The sequence below is a fragment of the Bos mutus genome, chromosome 19 (assembly GCF_027580195.1).
Source record: "Bos mutus isolate GX-2022 chromosome 19, NWIPB_WYAK_1.1, whole genome shotgun sequence".
NCBI lineage: Eukaryota > Metazoa > Chordata > Mammalia > Artiodactyla > Bovidae > Bos > Bos mutus.
In genome coordinates, this window is record NC_091635.1 from 5,246,024 (window position 1) to 5,267,020 (window position 20,997).

The 20,997-nt window shown below is 48.6% G+C and overlaps 2 protein-coding genes across 2 annotated transcripts in view; one reads left to right on the forward strand and one right to left on the reverse strand.

Annotated features, from left to right (window-relative positions):
* SLC39A11 (solute carrier family 39 member 11) overlaps positions 1-20,997 on the reverse strand; it is a 375,544-nt gene that overhangs the window by 342,494 nt on the left and 12,053 nt on the right. The window lies entirely within an intron of this gene.
* Positions 5,028-6,895, forward strand: SSTR2 (somatostatin receptor 2). Its single transcript, XM_005904102.3, has one exon. It carries the CDS (start codon positions 5,086-5,088, stop codon positions 6,190-6,192), a length of 1,107 nt encoding a protein of 368 aa, XP_005904164.1. The 5' UTR covers positions 5,028-5,085; the 3' UTR covers positions 6,193-6,895.

Consider the following 20,997-nt stretch of genomic DNA (forward strand, 5'->3'; position numbering starts at 1 on the left):
TAGAGTTGGGATGAGCTGCTCTAGTGTTGCGCCTCTGATTGCTCTCCCACCTGAATTTTGGAACCAAGAGCGGGCTCAGCCCTGAGCGGAGGGGCGCTGGCCACTGCATCCAGACGGGCATTCCCCTGGTCCTGTTTTCCTCCCGCTCCTTCCGGGGGCCTTGTGCCTGGGAGATGACCCACTGCTTTGCAAAGTTGTCTGAATTCAGACACGGCAGAAGTCCCAGAGTCTGGGTCGACCAGCCGCCACTCCAGCTGTCTGAAATAGGCTGGGTGAAACAGAACCGACTCTGTGAAGGAGGACGGAAGACAGCTCGTGTCCGTGCCACCGATCTTGGGGAGGCTGAAATCGCTTGACCCTTCGCGCCCCGCACGAGGGTCTCCCTTTAGCCCTGGTGCCTGCGACCTCTGCCCGCAGCCACCCCGGGATTCTCCCGCAGCGCACCCCAGTCCGCCCACCCGACCGGGCGGGCGGAGCGAGCTGCGGTGACGTCATGGGGGGGCGTGGGGACAGGAGCCGAGGTGCCCGCGCTCCGCACTGCTAGTCCGAGCGGCGCAGCCACCCGCGCGCGCGCTTGCTCCCCCACGCCCGGAGCCTCAGTCCGCGGCTCGGCTCCCGGGGTCTGCGGGCCACGCTCCGGGGCGCGACTCGCGAACGGAGCCGGCGGCTCTAGACGCCGAGCGCCGGCCAAGCAGCTGCGCGCCCGGCCGCCGGGCTGGGTTGGGGACAGCCGCTGGGTGCCCGCGAGCCGAGCTGGCAGATTGCAGCGGAAAAGCAAAGGTGAGGTGTGTGGGCGTGCGTGTGCGTGTGCGTGTCTGTGGGTGTCTGAGAGAGAGAAACGCACTTGGGCACCTGGGTGCATCTGCGCTGCGTGGAGGTGCGCGCCCCGGCGTGCCCACTGTAGGTCCCGGCGCGTGGCTCTCCACCCTTGTGCTTTCGTGGGTGGTTTTGGTGGGAATGAACGACAGCCGGTGTCCCGGCGCGATCGGGACGCCGTGGATCGCCTGTGCTGGAACGGACGTGTCCGCACAGCTGCAGGCTGGTGTGCGCGGCGTGCGCCCTTATCCAGCCCTGGTCTCCCAGCCGAGTGTCCAGGTGGCAGCTGCTGCGACGGGGACAACTCTGCCAGCTGCCTGCATCAGAACCCCGACGCGAGGACAGCGAGGCTAGCGAGGGGGATATCGCCGCGGCTCCTGCCGGCGCGCGCCCCCGGATCCCTCCCCCACCTACACCCGATCTGAGCCTGTGAGTGGCAGGCAGCGGAGCAGGAGGAAAAAAAAAGAGGGGCTTCTCCCTTGTTCTTCCTCGCCCAGTCGGGGACACGGATCCCGAGCGCTGTAGGGTCTGCTCCGCCCGGGCGGAGAGGACCGGTTGCCCAGGTTTGGAGAGACCGAGTGTCTGAGCAGCCCGAACCCCCCGGAGGCACCGGTCAAATCCCCAGGCGGCTGTCAGCGGTTCCCAGCCGTCGCTGGTGCCGGGCCCCGATCTGCCTTTGGAGATCAGGGTGCTGGCAGGACAATCCTTAATCCCTCCTCCTTCTCTGGAGATAGCAGGGAATCCTTTAAGAAATCCTTGGGTCTGATGGCCAGCGAGTTGGATGGTGCAGAGGCTAATTTTCTGTGCCAGCCTGGGGCACCCACTGAGCGGGCGGTGGGGATCCTTCCTCTCCCCTCTGCCCCTTCTGCCAGCGATGCCTCGGCTTCTCCTAAGCGCAGGAGCGCCCCACCGGGTGGCCCGCACCTGGCTTTTGGCTCTCGCCACCAGTGGGGCTCACGCTTCAGCCACCAGGAAAGGGTTAGGAGGCCTGAGGGAAGTGGGGTGGGGGCTGAATGGAGGGAAAGATGCTGGAGAGAAAGGGAAAACTGAAGTTGAAAAGGATTTAAGGTCATCTGGGACGCGAGGTCCCATTCCCAATGCTCAGTTCTTAGGCTGGGAACCGCAGACTCTCTGGGATGGGAGGGGATGCTCTAGATCAGGGGTCCCCAACCTCCAGGAAACATCCGGAAACCATCCCACCCTCCGGTCTTCCCTGGAACGGGTCGCTGGTGTCGGAAAGGCTGGGGATTGCTGCTAGACCGTTCTCACCCTCCCCTCCAACAGGGCTGGACTCAATCTCAGAGGAAACCAACAACCAGACATTTCCCATACCTAACGATTTTTACGCTGGAAAAATAAAACAGAAAACCCAACTTCCTGGTACATTTAATCACAATCCAGCAGGTAGTGACGCCTGGCATTGGCGTCCACTTTCAATGAGACGCCAATGAAGCAGAAGTTGCTCGGAGATCCGAGGCAGCTGACTTCATCATTGATGCAATAAGATTCACTGTGATTCAAACTCATTTCTTCCTCAGAGGAGGCTTCTCACTCCACACTGGCTCCCCAGCTTATCCAGTCTGCCACCTTCACCAAGCTCTGAACTCTGTCTGGGGCTGCCTCTCTCAAAGGTGGAGAATGCTGCTTCTCAGGGGGAAAAGAAAAAAAACTGATGCCATTCAATCCCTTCCCATTGCATGAGACTCCAGCCAAAAAGGCAGAGTCAGGGCTGGAGGTCAGCATTTCCTCCCATGCCGGCATCATCATCACTACCCCTGCAGCCCCGGGGTCTCCAGTCTCACCCAGACATCAGAGTGTAACTTTGCAGGTCACATAGATGGGACCCTGGAAATGCTAGTGATGAATGTCCACCCCAATGCAGGTGGTTTAAATAGGCTTTGGGGTTGGAAGAATTAAAATAACAAGACAGTTAGAAATGATATTGGAAACAGCCTGTGTTAATCTAAGGACATGAAAAACGGTTTCTTCACAGCTTCTGTTTTTAATTGCTGCCAGTTTATGCTTTTTACCCAACTCAGATATTGACTCCTGGGTCCCCAAAGTACTTTGCAGAAAGATCAGCCATGAAGCCCCCAGGCCCACTTTACAGACAGCTGTGTGGTGGGGAGGTCAGCACAGAAAAGACAAACAGTGCTCCCGGCAGTGCAGAATGAACCCGAGGCAAATGTAGGCAAGCACCGTGCAGTACTTGCTGCTGGCTAACTCCCCTGTAACTCATCAGCAGACTCTCCAAGCAGAAAGGAACAATGTCCAGTCTTCACTCAGGCGTCAGGGAAAGCACCCTGCTCCGGGGAAATGTGTCCTCCAGGTGAACTCCTCCCACTATGAGCTGAGCCCTTCAATGCTTTGCCAGCATCCCCCTTCCCAGAGTGACCTCTTCCCTGCCCTCCTTACTTCCCACTTCAGGGACTCAAGACCCAGCTCAAACATTCCTCATGTGAAGCCTCTGAATCTCCCAGAAGAGAAAGGCATTCTCAAGTCCCTTGTTCATATCTCCAGGCAACTCACACCCTTAGAGTTGGTGCCCTTCCTGTCTCCCCTCCTAAGATGTCACCTCCATGTCTGGTCCATTCTGTATGACAAAGAATTGTCCCAGGGATGTTTTTTGAATAACCGCAGATAAATCATTTAATTATGTGATAAGCTATTGTTCTACATCTTAGGCCAAGCCAATAGTGTCCCAATTATTTTCTCAGGATGGAGGTAAGACCAGAGTCAGCTGCTTCAAACCAAAGCCCAATTATCAGTCAGTGGTTTTCCAATCCACTGAGCAGCGGCTGTGATGCTGTGAAAAGTAGAAAGCTTGGATGTCCTGTGTTCAAATTTCAACTTCACCAGTGACGCTCAAGGGAATGGGAGCAAGTTCCTTAAACTCGCTTAGTCTCAGTTTCCTCGTCTGTAAAATGGGGATAAGTATCCCCACATCATAGGATTGTTTGGAAGGTCAAGGAGACAGTAAATGTGAATCAGCCTGCCTTCCTCCCTCCTGGACCCTGTTTTTCCCCTTAATTAGAGGATCACAGGCAAATTCTCTGGGGTGTGAAATGATCTCCAGCATCCTGATGGGGGACTTAGGAAAGGATTCTCCAGGGCACCAGGAGGTCAAGCACTGGGTATCAGAGTCAAAGAGAGGAAACAAAAATCAACTAGAGCCAATATTTTAAAAATAAAAGCAAGCCAGATCTTTCTTTTTAATATTTAAGACTATAAACTGGTTCATTGTGTAGGCAGATTTCAATAAATTAGAAATAAGTTGGTATTCATTGGAAAGACTGATGCTAAAGCTAAAGCTCCAGTCCTTTGGTCACTTGATGCAAAGAGCCAACTCACTAGAAAAGACCCTGATGCCGGGAAAGATTGAAGGCAGAAGAAGAAGGCGGAAGAGGATAACATGGTTGGATGGCATCACCGACTCAATGGAGATGAGTTTGAAAACTCTGGGAGGTGTGAAGGACAGGGAAGCCTGGCATGCTGCAGTCCATGGTATCCCAAAGAGTCAGACATGACTTAGCGACTGAACAACAAAAAATGAAAAAGGGAGAAAAGACAACATTTTTAGAGTTCTAATTAGGAGCCCAGCACAGCGCTAGGCATTTTCATCTTCATTTCATCACTTCGTCTTCATGATACCCCCATTTTAACAAAGGGGAGAGTGGTTGAGTACCTGGCATGGGGTCACGTGGTCTCCATGGTTTTTTCACCTCTAAAGTCTGGCATTTTTCCACTATGGGATTTTCACAATAGAAAGACTCCAAAGCAGCTGTCAAGTCAGCATAGATTTCCTCAAGGGGGAAAGACCAGGAACGCAGGTGTCAGACTTTTCTAAGGTAGGGCTTCTCCGGGCTCTGTCTTCTCTACGTTCAGATCAGCCCGCTTCTTAGGAACCACTGTCTTGCAGGTAGAGTCAACTCCCACGTGTGTGTCACCAAAGATGACAAGATAAACTGGGATGACTTCACTCAAACCCTTCCCCGCCACTGGAAAAACAACTCCAATGGCCTGCGTGTGAGAATGAGCTGGTAGTGCTCACACTGGTGTGAAAGACAACACACTTTTCAACTGAAGAGCGTCTGAGAGAGCAAACCAGAAACACGGGAAGCTGGTGACAGCTTAAGTAACCTCTGGCAGATAAGTCAATCTTCTTTTCTTCCTTGCAGATGTCACAGTGGATCCTTTGCCTCTGGGACCCATGAAGGTGAGAATAAGACTTCTGGCGGGTTGGATCTAGCCTAAGACTAGAAGGCAGCCATGGATCTGGTGTCTGAACTCAATGAGACCCAACCTTGGCTGACCGCTCCGTTCGACCTCAATGGCTCCGTGGGGGCAGCCAACATTTCAAACCAGACAGAGCCGTACTACGACCTGGCCAGCAACGTCGTCCTCACCTTCATCTACTTCGTGGTCTGCATCATTGGGTTGTGTGGCAACACACTGGTCATTTACGTCATCCTCCGCTATGCCAAGATGAAGACCATCACCAACATCTACATCCTCAACCTGGCCATCGCAGATGAACTCTTCATGCTGGGTCTGCCCTTCCTGGCCATGCAGGTGGCTCTGGTCCACTGGCCCTTTGGCAAGGCCATCTGCCGGGTGGTCATGACCGTGGATGGCATCAATCAGTTCACCAGCATCTTCTGCCTGACGGTCATGAGCATCGACCGCTACCTGGCTGTGGTCCACCCCATCAAGTCGGCCAAGTGGAGGAGACCCCGGACAGCCAAGATGATCAACGTGGCTGTGTGGGGTGTCTCTCTGCTGGTCATCTTGCCGATCATGATATATGCTGGCCTTCGGAGCAACCAGTGGGGGAGAAGCAGTTGCACCATCAACTGGCCAGGCGAATCTGGGGCCTGGTACACAGGCTTCATCATCTATGCCTTCATTCTGGGGTTCCTGGTGCCCCTGACCATCATCTGTCTCTGCTACTTGTTCATTATCATCAAGGTGAAGTCCTCCGGCATCCGAGTGGGTTCCTCCAAAAGGAAAAAGTCTGAGAAGAAGGTCACCCGCATGGTGTCCATCGTGGTGGCCGTCTTCATCTTCTGCTGGCTCCCCTTCTACATCTTCAACGTCTCTTCGGTCTCAGTGGCCATCAGTCCCACCCCAGCCCTCAAAGGCATGTTTGACTTCGTGGTGGTCCTCACCTACGCCAACAGCTGTGCCAACCCTATCCTCTATGCCTTCTTGTCCGACAACTTCAAGAAGAGCTTCCAGAATGTCCTCTGCTTGGTCAAGGTGAGCGGCACAGACGACGGGGAGCGGAGTGACAGTAAGCAGGACAAATCCCGGCTGAATGAGACCACGGAGACCCAGAGGACCCTCCTCAACGGAGACCTCCAGACCAGTATCTGAACTGCCTGAAAAATCCATCACTCAGATGCCAGGCTCTGCCAAACGGCCGGTGTGCTCCCCAGCCCCAGCCCCCTGCTTCCTCCCACCCATCACCTGGCTTCTAGAATAGGAATCTGCTCAGCAGGAGTCCAATTCAGAGAACAGGGTTTGAGTCGGCTTGCATGAGTGAATGGTAAGGTATTAAACTGATTACACCCCCCTTAGAGGGAACATATAGATGCAAGCAGACAATTCAGAGTCTGGAGAAGAGGAGATCCCGCCTGGGTGAGACCTTTAGAAACAACTGAAATTCAACAAAAACAGAAAACTCTGCGTGTTTGTGTGTTTAAAACCCCGTGTGTAATCTCGTGGTCTTACGTTTATACCTGCATATCCTTATCTAGTCCCTGTACAGCCATGACCTAGGTACGTTTCCTGAGTTCAAGGACACAAGTAGCAAGTTCAAATGTGCATAGCATAGAGGGATGTTTATTCCAATGTGGTACCCACAGAAATGGACTTACCATGAAGCCAATAAAGTTTAAGCTTCAGGGATCTCTCTTGCTTGGGCGGTATGTCACATGGTCATATGCTTTTGTAAAGAAAGAAAAATATGTAAAAGTAAGATATTTTTGTATTCTTTTTCTTAAAAAGGTCTCCTTAAATTGTATAAGTGTCCAGCCTCACAAAACTGGCCTCTGACCCTGAGTTTTTGCTTCATTAATTTCAGGCAAGTTAAATCAAAGTAAAAAAAAAAGGAGGGGGCGGGTGAGGGAGAAGGTATTTAAGACCCAGAACATAAATTCATGTGTTTTCTCTTCTTAGATATAATCAAAGGATTATTCATCTCTCCAAAAGGACATTAAGTGGTTGTGGTCATCGATCATTGTATTTATCCAGACATGGCCTGCTCTAAGATTGCATCATTTTCTTCTTAAATTGCCTCAATTTTTCCTAGGGAGCCATGGAAGGGAGTGGGGTTGGGTGAAAAATCACTAACGTGCAAGGCAAAAAATAGACAATCATTCTTATAGGGAAACAATTTTATTCTCCTCACCATGAAAATAAATGAATAAGAACGAACCAAAATTACACCTTTATGAGAAACCATAAAGTTGGTTTTTTTTTTAATGCCAGACATGTTCTCTCAAAGAAAGAAAATGGAAATGTTACTCAACAATCCCTCAAAGGTACTTTTTAAGAACTCTCTACAAAGCTGGGCACTAATAAAATCACAGTGCATGCGGAAGGTCTGAGGACACGGCTCCAAAACCGTCAGCACAGGCACCAGCCAATAAATATGCCGAGTGTAGGGGGTGTGGGTGTGAGCGTTGGCGCAGCCCCATCCCTCACAGGTGTGGCTGTCCCACCTTCCTCACCCACAAAACACACAATAAACATCGACCTTTAATCCTCGGGCTTCCTGAGCTATTCCTCAAGCACCATTACAGACAGGCACTTCACACCGTCAGGGACGTTTTTCCGTCCCTGAAACTGAAGACGGGCTTGTGTACGGGCAACAGGAAGAGAGGCAACACCCATTTCGTTGACCGATCGCAACTTCCGGGGTACAAAGAAATACACACTCGGGTGTTTGCCAGGATGCCATGGTCTCTGGGTTTGTACAAGAGCCTCACTCGTTGGGTTTTAGGTATCAATTTCACCATATTTGAAAACAAGCTTGCCTCTTCCGGCTGCCTGAGCACAGGCTGTCAGGATGACCGAGGACTCCACCTGTGGTCAGCATGCTGCTTCTGTTCTATCTGCCTAGGTCACCCACGCCACCTCCTTCCCCAAAGCATTGACTGAGACCCTGAAAATGTGTTCAAAAACACTTCCTCGTGGCCCAATGGCTGGGACTCTGTGCTCCCAATGCAGGGGGCCCAGGCTCAATCCCAGGTCAGGAAACTGGATCCCACGTGCTGCAACTGAAGATCCCATGTGCTGAAACTAAGACCCCCCCCACCCCGAACAGCCAAATAAATAAAAAATAAAGGTGTTTTTTAAAAAATATTGATGATAGATAAGTCCATGCAAAAATAAAAAGAAGTACAATTACGAGACTATAAAGAAAGTTGTCACACACGAAACACACCTGCAGTCCAGACTTCCCTGGCGGCCCAGTGGTTAAGATGCCACGCTCCCACTGGAGGGGGTGTGGGTTTCATCTCTGATCAGAAAACGGATGCCTCAGGCCTCATGTTGTGGCCAAAAAAATGCTTGCAGTGAAATCCCACAAAGTTACTAAAAGAAAGTTCAGCTGCAAGGTCAGTTCAGGACATCTTAGCAGCCACAACTGATGGACAACGATTTCCCCTCCCTCTCCCCTTCCCACCCCCTTCCGTAAAAATAAGCAAGATTTGCAATAAAATGCTTTAAACCCAACTTTACCATTATTATATGTGCTAAGTCACTTCAGTCCGACTCTGTGCAATCCCATGGGCTGTAACCCACCAGGCTCCTCTGCCATGGGATTCCCCAGGCAAGAATACTGGAGTGGGTTTCCATTTCCTCCTCCAAGGGATCTTCCCGACCCAGGGATGGAACCCAGGTCTCCTGCATTGCAGGTAGATTCTTTATTACTAGCGCCATCTGGGAAGCCCTTACCATTATTATACTATGAGATATTCCTGGGCCTTTACATAAATGCTGACATTTACTTAAGAGAAGTGATTCCAAGGGACCAAGAATTGGTAGAAGTAATTTCAGGGCAGACAGACAAGTTTTAGGGCACTCATGCCCCTGCGATCAGAGAAGCTGCCTGCAGGGCGGTTGCCATTTTTCCCTCCAGGGGATCTTCCTGACCCAGGGATCAAACCCACATCCCCTGCCCGGCAGGCAGATTCGTTACCACTACGCCACCTGGGAAGCTATTGATGCTATAATTCTGCCCAAATAAGCCATCATGTTTCTACTCTACAAGGAAGTATTCTCCACTTTATGAACAATCTCTTTCTACGATAATTTGCTCTCAGGTTCTTTTCTTTGCTCCAAAGGAGGGGACACATATTTTCATTTAAATGTTAATGCAATTTTAGTTTCAAATTTTAATTTCAGCCTCCACTCGACATATAATTATGAAGACAGATCTGCAGGATGGTAGGAAAGAATAAAAAGTGATGCACTGCTTTGATTTTAGGGTATCTGAGCATTTGGGTTATGCAAGCTACTATTTAACCTTCTATTCACATGGGTAGCAAAGAGCTGATTAAATCTAAGTGGGTGTAACGAGAAAGGCATCAGCGGAGGTGACAGGACACTGGGGCCTGTGTTGATTGATGTCGGCTCGTCTTTCAGTAACACAGAGAGTTGAGTAAGACTGCACGTGGGGCTGGAACTTTGGTGAAGTTCATGTCACAGCTTGGAACAGTCTAGGAGGATGCAGGACATGGGAAGATGGAAGGATGCTGTGTTTCTTTCTTTTACTTGCTTTTCTGAAGAAGAAGGGGCTTCCCGGGAGGCTCAGCCGTAAAGAATCCGCTTTCGAGGCAGGAGACCCGCCTGCAGTGCAGCAGAAGCGGGGAAGATCCCCTGCAGGAGGAAATGGAAACCCACTGCAGTATTCTTGCCTGGAGAATCCCAGAGACAGAGGAGGCTGGCGGGCTACAGTCCATGGGGTCGCAAAAGAGTCAAACATGACTTAGCGACTAAACCACCACCACCACCATGAAGAGGAAAACTGGAGGAGCCATGCTCCATTGGTTGTGACTGCTCAGCAGTCCCAAGATGAATGTGTAGCTGGTCTTGAGTAATCACGTGTGATTTTATTGCATGCATTTAAAACTTTTATTTTATTGAAATACAGGTGATTTACAATGTTGTGCTAATTTCTGCCGTACAGCAAACTGTGACTCCGTTATACGCGTTCTTTTTCCTATTCTTTTACATTTATGGTTTACCTCAGGATATTGGCTCCAGTTCCCCGTGCTATGCAGCAGGATCTTCTGCTTATCCATTCTATATATAATAGTTTATTGCATGCATTTTTCTGTAACAACTTTTCTGACCATTTCAACTTTTAAAAAAAAATTTTTTTTGGTTATTTATTTCTTTTGGCACCTGGACAAGGACCTGAACCCTGGGCCCTCAGCCAACTGTTTCATCTTATAATCATACTTCTTTTTGTATTTGCATAAACTTATTTATCTCTCATAAATGGTAGGCAGAGAAGAAAATGTAGCCTGGTTGCTGAGACTTCCAGAGTTGGCAATGACCTGGAGTCTGCTTAAACAAATTCATCCTCTCCTTCAAGACAAAATCTAGCTATTGAAGTGCTTGGCTCCAGCTGCCCTAAATAGGAGCTCCATGCTGGGAAAAGTGCACAGCCTGGTCATTGACAGGAGTAGCAAGTGGATGACTGTCAAGACAGATGTATGTAATCAGCCCCGACAAGGGCTTCCCTGATAGCTCAGTTGGTAAAGAATCCGCCTGCAATGCAGGAGACCCCAGTTAGATTCCTGGGTCGGGAAGATCCACTGGAGAAGAGATAGGCTACCCACTCCGGTATTCTTGGGCTTCCTTTGTGGCTCAGCTGGTAAAGAATCCACCTGCAATGTAGGAGACCTGGGTTTGATCCCTGGGTTGGGAAGATCCCTGGAGAAAGGAAAGGCTACCCACTCCAGTATTCTGGCCTGGAGAATTCCATGGACTATACAGTCCATGGGGTTGCAGAGTCAGACATGCCTGAGTGACTTTCACTTTCAATCTGCCCCAGATGGGGCTATTCAATCAAGATGGCCAAGTTTCAATGAAAAACAGAAAGGAACTTTGGCCTTGTTGGGAAAAAACATGGCAGGAAAACCATCAAAAGGTTCCACATGTTTCTTCCCTGGTGGTCCAGTGGTTAAGAAGTCACCTTGCACCGCAGGGGATGCAGGTTTGATCCCTGCCTGGGGAACGAAGATCCCAACTCCACGGAGCAACTAAGCCAGAGACACAACTACTGAGCCTGTGCATCACTAGAGAGTCCATGAGAGTCCGTGTGCCACAAGGGAAGATGCCTCATGACGCAATGAAGATTCCACGTGCCAGGTAAATATTTTTATTTTTAAAAGGCTCCCTATGTGATGGGGAAGGTCTGATGCGTGTCTCTGAAACGCTCATCATCACACAAATCACACTATTTGGCAGACCAAGCATTCAAGCTTATCAGTTCAGTTCAGTCACTCAGTCATGTTCGACTCTTTATGACCCCATGGACTGCAGCACACCAGGCTTCCCTGTCCATCACCAACTCCCAGAGCTTACTTAAACTCATGTCCATCGAGTCAGTGATGCCATCCAACCATCTCATCCTCTGTTATCCCCTTCTCCTCCTGCCTTCAATCTTCATTAGGGTCTTTTCCAATGAGTCAGTTCTTCACATCAGGTGGCCAAAGTATTGGAGTTTCAGCTTTAGCATCAGTCCTTCCAATGTATATTCGGGACTGACTTCCTTTAGGATGGACTGGTTGGATCTCCTTGCAGGCCAAGGGACTCTCAAGAGACTTCTCCAACACCACAGTTCAAAAGCATCAATTCTTCCGTGCTCAGCTTTCTTTATAGTCCAACTCTCACATCCATACATGACCACTGGAAAAACCATAGCCTTGAATAGATGGACCTTTGTTGGTAAAATAATGTCTCTGCCTTTTAATATGTTGTCTAGGTTGGTCATAACTTTTCTTCCAAGGAGCAAGAGTCTTTTAATTTCATGGCTGCAGTCATCATCTATAGTGATTTTGGAGCCCCCCAAAATAAAGTCTGTCACTGTTTCCACTGTTTCCCCATCTATCTGCCCTGAAGTGATGGGACCAGATGCCATGATTTTAGTTTTGTGAATGTTGAGCTTTAAGCCAACTTTTTCACTCCCCTCTTTCACTTTCATCAAGAGGCTCTTTAGTTCTTCACTTTCTGCCATAAAGATGGTGTCATCTGCATATCTGAGGTTATTGATATTTCTCCTGGCAATCTTGATTCCAGCTTGTGCTTCATCCAGCCCAGCATTTCTCATGATGTACTCTGCATAGAAGTTAAATAAGCAGGGTGACAATATACAGCCTTGATGTACTCCTTTCCCTATTTGGAACCAGTCTGTTGTTCCATGTCCAGTTCTAACTGTTGCTTCTTGACCTGCACACAGATTTCTCAAGAGGCAGATCAAGTGGTCTGGTATTCCCATCTCTTTAAGAATTTTCCAGAGTTTGTTGTCTACACAGTCAAAGACTTTGGCATAGTCAATAAAGCAGAAGTAGATTTTTTTCTGGAACTCTCTTGCTTTTTCAATGATCCAGCAGATGTTGGCAATTTGGTCTCTTGTTCCTCTGCCTTTTCTAAATCCAGCTTGAACATGTGGAAGTTCATGGTTCACATATTGTTGAAGCCTGGCTTGGAGAATTTTGAGCATTACTTTACTAGGGTGTGAGATGAGTGCAATTGTGCGGTAGTTTGAGCATTCTTTGGCATTGCCTTTCTTTGGGATTGGAATGAATACTGACCTTTTCCAGTCCTATGGCCACTGCTGAGTTTTCCAAATTTGCTGGCATATTGAGTACAGCATTTTCACAACATTATCTTTTAGGATTTGAAATAATTCAGCTGGAATTCCATCACCTCCACTAGCTTTGTTCGTAGTGATGCTTCCTAAGGCCCACTTGACTTCACATTCCAGGATGTCAAACTTATAAGTAATAGCTTATAATCAGCCACTTTTCTAATCTCTATTTTTTTGCCAGATTCAAATATACAGAATTTCCTATCAAATGTTCTACCAAAGCAAACCTTCCCCTAAGTGGAAGGTTTTGGTTCTAATATGTGAATTTCTAGGAAAATTCCCATAGGCAGAGCCTCTAATATTTTTCCTAGAAGCTCATCTAGAAAGTAGGCATCAGGAACTGTATTCTACTTACAGCTGAAAAGAGTGTGTAGCTGTTACCGGAGTCAGCAGACCCTCAGGGCTGAGAATAACACCTCAAGGCTTCACACCCCTCCCCACTCCCACCGCCAGTTCCATCGACTGACTGCCCTTCGGCTTCAAGTCCGTGGTGACTAAATACAGGCTGGCGCCTGGTTTTCTCCTGTAGATATGTCAGGTTACATACGTCTGGACTACGCTTAAAAACAGAGGTGAGGCTTCCCTGGTGGCCCAGTGGTGGAGAGTGTGCCTGCCAGTGCAGGAGACACAGGTTCAGTCCCTGATCTGAGAAGATCCCACATGCCATGGGCGCCTAGAAGCCCACAGGCTACAACTCCCGAGCCTGTGCTCTGGAGCCCGGGAGCCGCAACTACTGAGCCCATGCGCCCTAGAGCCCTCGCTCTGCAACAAGAGAAGGCACTGCAATGAGAAGCTTGCTCGCATCAACTAGAGAAGAGCCCAAGCAGCAACAAGGACCGGCAGAGCCAAAAACAAGTAAATAATAAAATTATTTTTTTAAGACCTTTAAAAAAAAAAAAAGCTAATTATTAACTGAGATTTAGCCAAGCTGAACAGAAAACATTATCAGTTCTCCTAAGACGAAAAGTGAGTAAAATATCATTAAACGAAATGCTGCAACTTGATGACTGGGCTCCGTCTGCTCCCAGGACAAAGATTTTCAGCATGAGAGCTGATGACGCAGAGCCTCGACTCCAGTGGGTGGGGAGAAAGAGGCTCTGTTTCATCTCTCTGCTCTCCTGGTGTCACTGAAGGACCAGCCCTGGGGGAGGAAAAGACCTCTTTCTGAGGACGCATGTCTGGTCCAGAGGGGGAGGATTTGTGTCCAGATCCTGTAAGGACTGGAAGAAGAAGAGGGTTGTCCTGGTTAGAGATAAAATTGCCCCATCCTTTCAGAGAAGCCTGTCCAGGAATGGGATGCAAGGCCCACTTAAAAAGAAATCCAGAATGACTTCCTAGGCTTTACCCACACCAGTTACTCAGTGATCGCAGCCTCCAATCGCTTAAGCAATAGAGAAGGTCCCTTGGCTGCGAAGAGAAATAGAGGGGTGTGCTGTGATTTACCAAATAAGACTGCGGCAGTTTGCACGCAGGAGACGCAGTGGTCCCAAGTCCTTACAAGGAATAGATTACAAGGTAGCCAGCACAGGGGTCCTGAGAGAAGACGGCTAGTCTCAAAAGAGGACTAAGGGCTTCCCTCATAGCTCGGTCAGTAAAGAATCTGCCTGCAATGCGGGAAACCTGGGTTCGATTCCTGGGTTGGGAAGGTCCCCTGGAGAAGGAAATGGCAACCCACTCCTGTATTCTTGCCTGGAGAACCCCATGGATAGAGGAGCCTGTTTGGATACAGTTCACGGGGTTGCAAGAGTCGGACACAACTGAGCAACTAAACCGCCACCACTTCCCCGGTAGTCCAGCGATTAAGATCCGAGCTTCCACTGCAGGGGGCATGGGTTCGAGCCCTGGTGGGGGAACTAAGATCTTGCATGTTTCCTGGCATGGCCAAAAACAGGAAGGTCGGCCACCAGCTCTGCAGGACTACCTACAGATGCACCAGTACCCCAAAAGGCAGCAACACCCTCTGGGACAGTATCCCACCTCTGGTCTGGAAGGTGGCTGGGTATCAGTTTCTTCAAGGCTCCCTGTCCCCCAGGCCAGGGAACATGGTCCATTCCTGAGAAGCCAGATCTTTTTTTCTCATGAGTGTTCTTTTTTAACAAGAACCCCAAATGGTTCTTACATAACACAATGAAAGCTTAGCTGTTTTCTTATCCTTTACCAGCATCCACTTCTCCAGCGAAATGGACCATCTTCTAAGGCTCTTAAGTTCAAGGACTTCCCTGATCCAGTGGTTAAAACTCCACACTTGCAGTGTAAGGGTGTGGGTTTGATCCCTGGTTGGGGAACTAAGATCCCGCATGCCACGTGACGCTGCCTAAATCAGTAAGACTCAAGTTCAGCTCAACTGGTACCTTCGCTGCCCTGAGTTTGCTCGGACACATACAGACCACACCCCCGAGCCAGGGCATGCGCACGGGATGCCGGTGCACGTGAAGAACACGTTCACATGTGTGCATGTGACATGAATGCACACACACAGGAAGTGGACGTGTAACACACTTGCGTGCACACATGGCACAACCTCTGCATCTCTGGGGCAAGATCTCAGATTTGGAGAATCGCCAAGGCTTTCAACCGAGGAAGAGAACTAGAACCTGACTAACTCCTCTGAAGTCTAAGGATGTTGAGTCATCTCTTTCTTGATGGGGAAGGAGGACATTGGGCCGGCGGTAACTTTTCATCCAGAGGATTCTGTGCCAGGCCACAGACTGCACACCAAGCCCCAGCCAACTGTCCCTGCAACAACACTTTAAGTTTAAAAAAAAGAAAAGGCAAAAGGGTGTGGACAATTCACTACAAATCACTCCCACCAGTCAACCACCCTAAAGCAGATCCTGCTCATACAATACTTTTGCATAAGAAACACATGACAACTGCTTTGCAGAAAAATCACTCCAAATAATTTTTTTTTAATTGATCCTTACTGAGGACAGTGTTTCAATAGACATTCCCCACCCCCACCCCCCACGACGGCTCAAGCGGTAAAGAATCCACCTACAGTGCAGGAGACACAGGAGATGTGGGTTCAATCCCTGGGTCTGAAAGATCCCCTAGAGGAGGAAACGGTAGCCCACTCCAGTATTCTTGCCTGGGAAAACTGCACAAACAGAGGAGCCTGGCGGGCTACAGTCCATGGGGTCACAAACAGTTGGAGGTGACAGAGCACACACACGCACATCAACCAAAACCACCACCACCCCGCCCACCGTGCCAGCTTCCTAATATAAATCTGAGCGAAATTGAGATGCTCGGCCACCAAGAGAATGAATCACAGTTCTCTTTCTCAACCGTGAACGCACCTCCACAAAAGCATGTCTTCAAGATAAAAGAAGTCCTCCCTTCACCCACTGTTCCACCCCGTCCATTTTCACAGCTCGAGACACCTGCATCAGCCCATCCTGTGCATTTGTGCATTTTCTTTTTTGGCCGGGAGGGGTGAAGGGAGGGGCATGCAGCGTGTGGGATCTTACTTCCCTGACCAGGAATCAAACCCACCCCCTCCACTGGAAGCATGGGATCTTAACTGGAAGCATGGGACCGCCAGGGAAGCCCCTCATCCCATGCATTTTTAAAGACCAGCCAGTATGTGACGGAGAAGAGCATCTTTTTAGAGCCTTCCTTGATGAACTGAGTGGCTCAAATGGTAAAAAGTCTGCCTGTAATGCAGGAGACCTGCATTCGATCCCTTGGTCAGGAAGATCCCTGGAGGAAGGCATGGCAACCCACTTCAGTATTCTTGCCTGGAGAATTCCATGGACAGAGGAGCCTGGTGGGCTATAGTCCACGGGGTCATAGAGAGTCAGATATGACTGAGCAACTTTCACTCTCTTTCAGTATGTGATGGGGAACAGCATGTTCTTAGAGCCTTCGTTGATGAACAGGAGTCTCCAGGGCTCATTCTCAAGATGATTTAGAGTTAGCTTAGTTCCAGCTGCACTGCCACTTTAAAGTCTAGACACTTCTAGAGCAAAGGCTCAGACTGGATTAAGACTCAATCTGGCTTCCACTTACAATGCTTCCTTGCTTTTTTTTTTTTTTTTTTTGAAGATGAGTCTCCTACTTCCAATAGTTCCCAGAGTAATCGAAGTTCATGAAAAAGATAATGGAGATGTCAAATTTCTGACTAAAACAGAGAACGAGGAAGTTGATGACAGAGGCTTGTCCCAGGAAGACCAGAACTGGCCTGAACAGAAGGACGTGGTGGGGAGAGCTGGAGGGTTTTCTCCATATGTCGGTAGAGTCACTGTAATAATGAAGGACGATCCGAAATTCAAGCATGCTGTTTTGGCTGTAATGGGTGCATATGTGTTACTATTTGTAAATCCTAAAATGAAAAACAGTTCCTGGGACCAGATTGAAGAAAGTTCTGTTGAAAAAGAGAGAAAGTCATCTATTTAAAACGTTCCACTTTCTGTAGAGAAGGAAACAATGTGGAGATGTCTTTGCCTTGTTTGAATAAATGATTCAACAGCTAAAAGAATAAAACAAAACAGTCTCCCAAATAGCTCTCCCAAGTGGATGGTGCTGTATTATTCATTACAGCTCCTCTGGGAGGTGACAGACCTCAGCTGTTTCATGGTCCTTCCCTCCTGTACCCTCACACGACCCCCTCTGCTTGCTCCGGCGTTTCAGGTGGCACCGGTCACATCCTCAGGCATGCCGTGTGGCGCAGGGACTGTCTTTGCAACAAGGAAACCCCATTCCTCCTCGATCTTAGACGCGACAGCTCTAGTCCAGAGTCATCCTGAGACCTGAGATCCTTTGCTGCAGTGCTTACACCGAGAAGCACCTCTCCTCCAGCAACAAAATACGAAGAAACTGTGTGGGACTAAAAACAACTGCGTGTATGCACAGGTGGGGCAAAATTATGGACCAAAGATACGAAAAGACCCAAAAAAATCCCTGCTGTCATTTCTGAAGAGCCAGGAGCAAACAGTGGGTGTCAAGAGCAAAAGCAAGGGAACGTGTCCTGCGCACACAGCGGGGTGGGCACACCCCAAAGCCACCCCTCCAGCCTGACGCCCTGAACACACCCCCTACCCTCACCCCATATAAGGAACAAGCTAGCTTTGGGGAGTAAGCAAGGGGCCCTGTTGTTCTCGCTTCTACTATAGCAGGGGCCCCAACAGAGCCTTGTCTGAATTTGCTGTCTGGTTTATGATCAATTTCTATTGATTAAGGAGGCCAAGAACCCTTGTGGGTATCAGCCTCGCTCATGCCTCTTCTCCATCTCTCCAGCCTTCCTATCTTGGTGTTGTCTCAGACAGAAGCAGTTTATTAACAGCTCGTGGAGTAGGAGGAAAAGGTTTCCAGTTAGAACAACCTGCTAAGGACGATGTGTTTGGAGGAGGAAATCAGCCAGGTCCAGCCCCACAGGGCCGCCACTCTCCCCAGCTGATCCCGAGGAAAAGGAACGATTCAACTCCCCATGATGATCTGAAAGCCTTTTCCCCAGGAAGGGTCTCCATTCAAGTTTCCAAGAGCCGAGAACCGTCTCACTAAGAGCAGAGTGCGGAGTGAGTGGTGCTTTCAGAGCTCGCTGAAGACGGTCTAGTCTGAGGTGTGTTCCTCATAGTCATCCTCACTCCTTGTTCCAGAGTCACTCTATCCAGCCTTCTCCAGCTGTCACGCACCATAAACAACAGCGGGTTTTTATAAACAGCAGATCAATCATCATCAGAGGAGACTGAAGGCTCTTCACACTCGCTCTCGAATGCATTTCGCCCTCCTCGTCTGCTGTTTTGAGTGGTCCCGGCATCGTTCCTGGCTCCCCCTTTCTGAAGGTGCTGGAGGTAATGGGAGGCTTCGGGCTCCTTTCCATCCCCATCTGTGAAGGCTTAAAGGAGTTTTCTTTCTCCTTCCATGCTCTACCCATACCAGGAAACCTGGGACACCCAGAAAACGCTTCCAGCAACCTCGAAGGTAAAAAGGGTTTTAACTATGTGCTGTGTTGGGTTTTTTTTTTTTTTTCGCCTTTTCATACTGTTCATGAGGTTCTCAGGGCAAGGATACTGAAGTGGTTTGTCATTCCCTTCTCCAGTGGACCACATTTTGTCAGAACTCTCACCATGCAGTCCATCTTGGGTGGCCTTACACGGCATGGCTCACTGAGTTAGACAAGGCTGTGATCCAAGTGATCAGTTCAGTTAGTTTTCTCTAATTGTGATTTCCATTCTGTCTGCCCTCTGATGGAGAAGGATAAGAGGCTTGTGGCAGCTTCCTGATGGGAAGAACTGGCTGTGGAGGAATCTGGGTCTTGCTCTGATGGGGTGGGGCCATGCTCAGTAAATCTTTTAATCCAATTTTCTGTTGATGGGTGGGGCTGTGTTCCCTCCCTGTAGTTTGGCCTGAGGCCAGACTATGGTAGGGGTAATGGCAACCTCTTTCAAAAGGACTTTTGCATGCACTGTTGTATTCAGTGCCCCTGACCCCACGGCAGGCCACTGTGGACCCACGCCTCCGCCAGAGACTCCTGGACACCCACAGGCGTGTCTGGCTCAGTCTCTTGTGAAGTCACTGCTCCTTTCTCTGGGGTCCTGGTGTGCACAAGGCTTTGTTTGTGCCCTCCAAGAGTCTGTTTCCCCAGTCCTGTGGAAGTTCTGTAATCAAATCCCACTGGCCTCCAAAGTCAAATTCCCGGGGGGTTCTCAGTCCCTTTGCCCCATCCCCAGGTTGGGAAATCTGTTGTGGGTCCTAAAACTTTCAAAACAGTGCAAGAACTTCTTTATAATATGTGGAGAATAGGTGTGTGCTGAAGCCAGAAATTGTTACTACTATCATGGTATCTTGGTATATTTTTGCTAATATGTCATTCCTATGTGCTCAGGATTTAGACGAAATAGCTAATGTTGCTTATGTTTTCAAATAAGCTGCACCAGCCTTTGTAATTGTGTGAGCTTCTGTCAAATAAATTTACTTCAATCTTCACTGTTATAATTGATGGTATATACTAGAAACCAAGAAGTAAACATTTTTTTTTTTAGTGACTTTATTTATTTTTGCAAGTGTACTGTTTCAGAAACCACCTCCACAAGAAATCACACTCTCAGTGAAGGAACACAGGGCGAAGTCTGTTCATGAGGCCAGCCATGTGGACTCAGCTCGGTTCCTGCCTACTTCTGAAAAAGATCCCACAGATTCAGGAGAATGAACCAGAGTTCTAGCTAACACAACCCACCTAAAATGGGGAACTGGAAACTTTAGAATTTTACAATTTGTCTTAGAACTCCCAGCCCAGTGAAAAGCATTCAAGACGTTCTCTAGATGTCTTAGCCATTATTTGCCTGATAGCAAAAGAAAAAAGAAAAAAAAATCAGGGCTTAAAAACAGACAACCAGGTCTTCCTTGGCGGTCCAGTGGTTGGGACTTATCCTTCCAGTGCAAGGGGTGTGGGTTCAATCCCTGGTCAGGGAGCTAAGACCCCACATGCCTCAGGGGCCAAAAAACCAGAACACAAACAACAGAAGCAATATTGTAACAAATTCAATAAAGACTTTTAAAATGGTCCACTTCAAAAAAAAAAAAATCTTTTAAAAAGTCCCATTTAGTACAATGACTTTTTAACAGCCCCATCTGATTTCTTCCAGATTTTGTAAAATAGTTTAAGTAGCATGACAAAGTCACGGTAAAGCAGACGACCAAAGGGATGCTCTAAGAATGTCATAAAGACATGTCAGATTTGCCAGTACCAGACTGATGACAGAGAAATGTCAAGAGTTTTGAAATCAGGTTAAAGAAAATGACTTTCTATCATCTTCTCATCATGTCTTTCACTCAAAATCAAAACATTACAAAAATTTCCAGGTGCTTAAAACAGTCTTATATATGAGTTAGACTGTTAAAATCAGAAAAGGAAATTAGCTAACTTTTGGAGGGCTCACGATGCGCTCCCTTTTGGAGTCCTGTTCTAAGCACTTTATATTCACCACTGTATTCAATTGCCACAAGAGCTCTATGAAGTAGGCCCAACTGTTACCCCCATTCTACAGATGAGGAAACCGAGGCAGAGCAGACTTACATCCCTCGCCCAGAACCCGATTTGTTAACCATACCATTGCACTTTGACTTATGGGAGGTGTGACCTGGAGCTCGTGACATTCCCAAACCCCTACTTTCCTGTCTGCAAAACTGGGATCGCACTACCTACGAGACAGAGCTGTATAAAGACTGGCTGAAAGGAGATAGTGCAGATAATTTATCACATTACCAGGTACGGAGGGGTGTCCAATAAACGTGAAATTCCCCTCGCCTTTCCTCTCAGCAAGAAAAGACCAGAAACTTCTGGGTCATTAAAC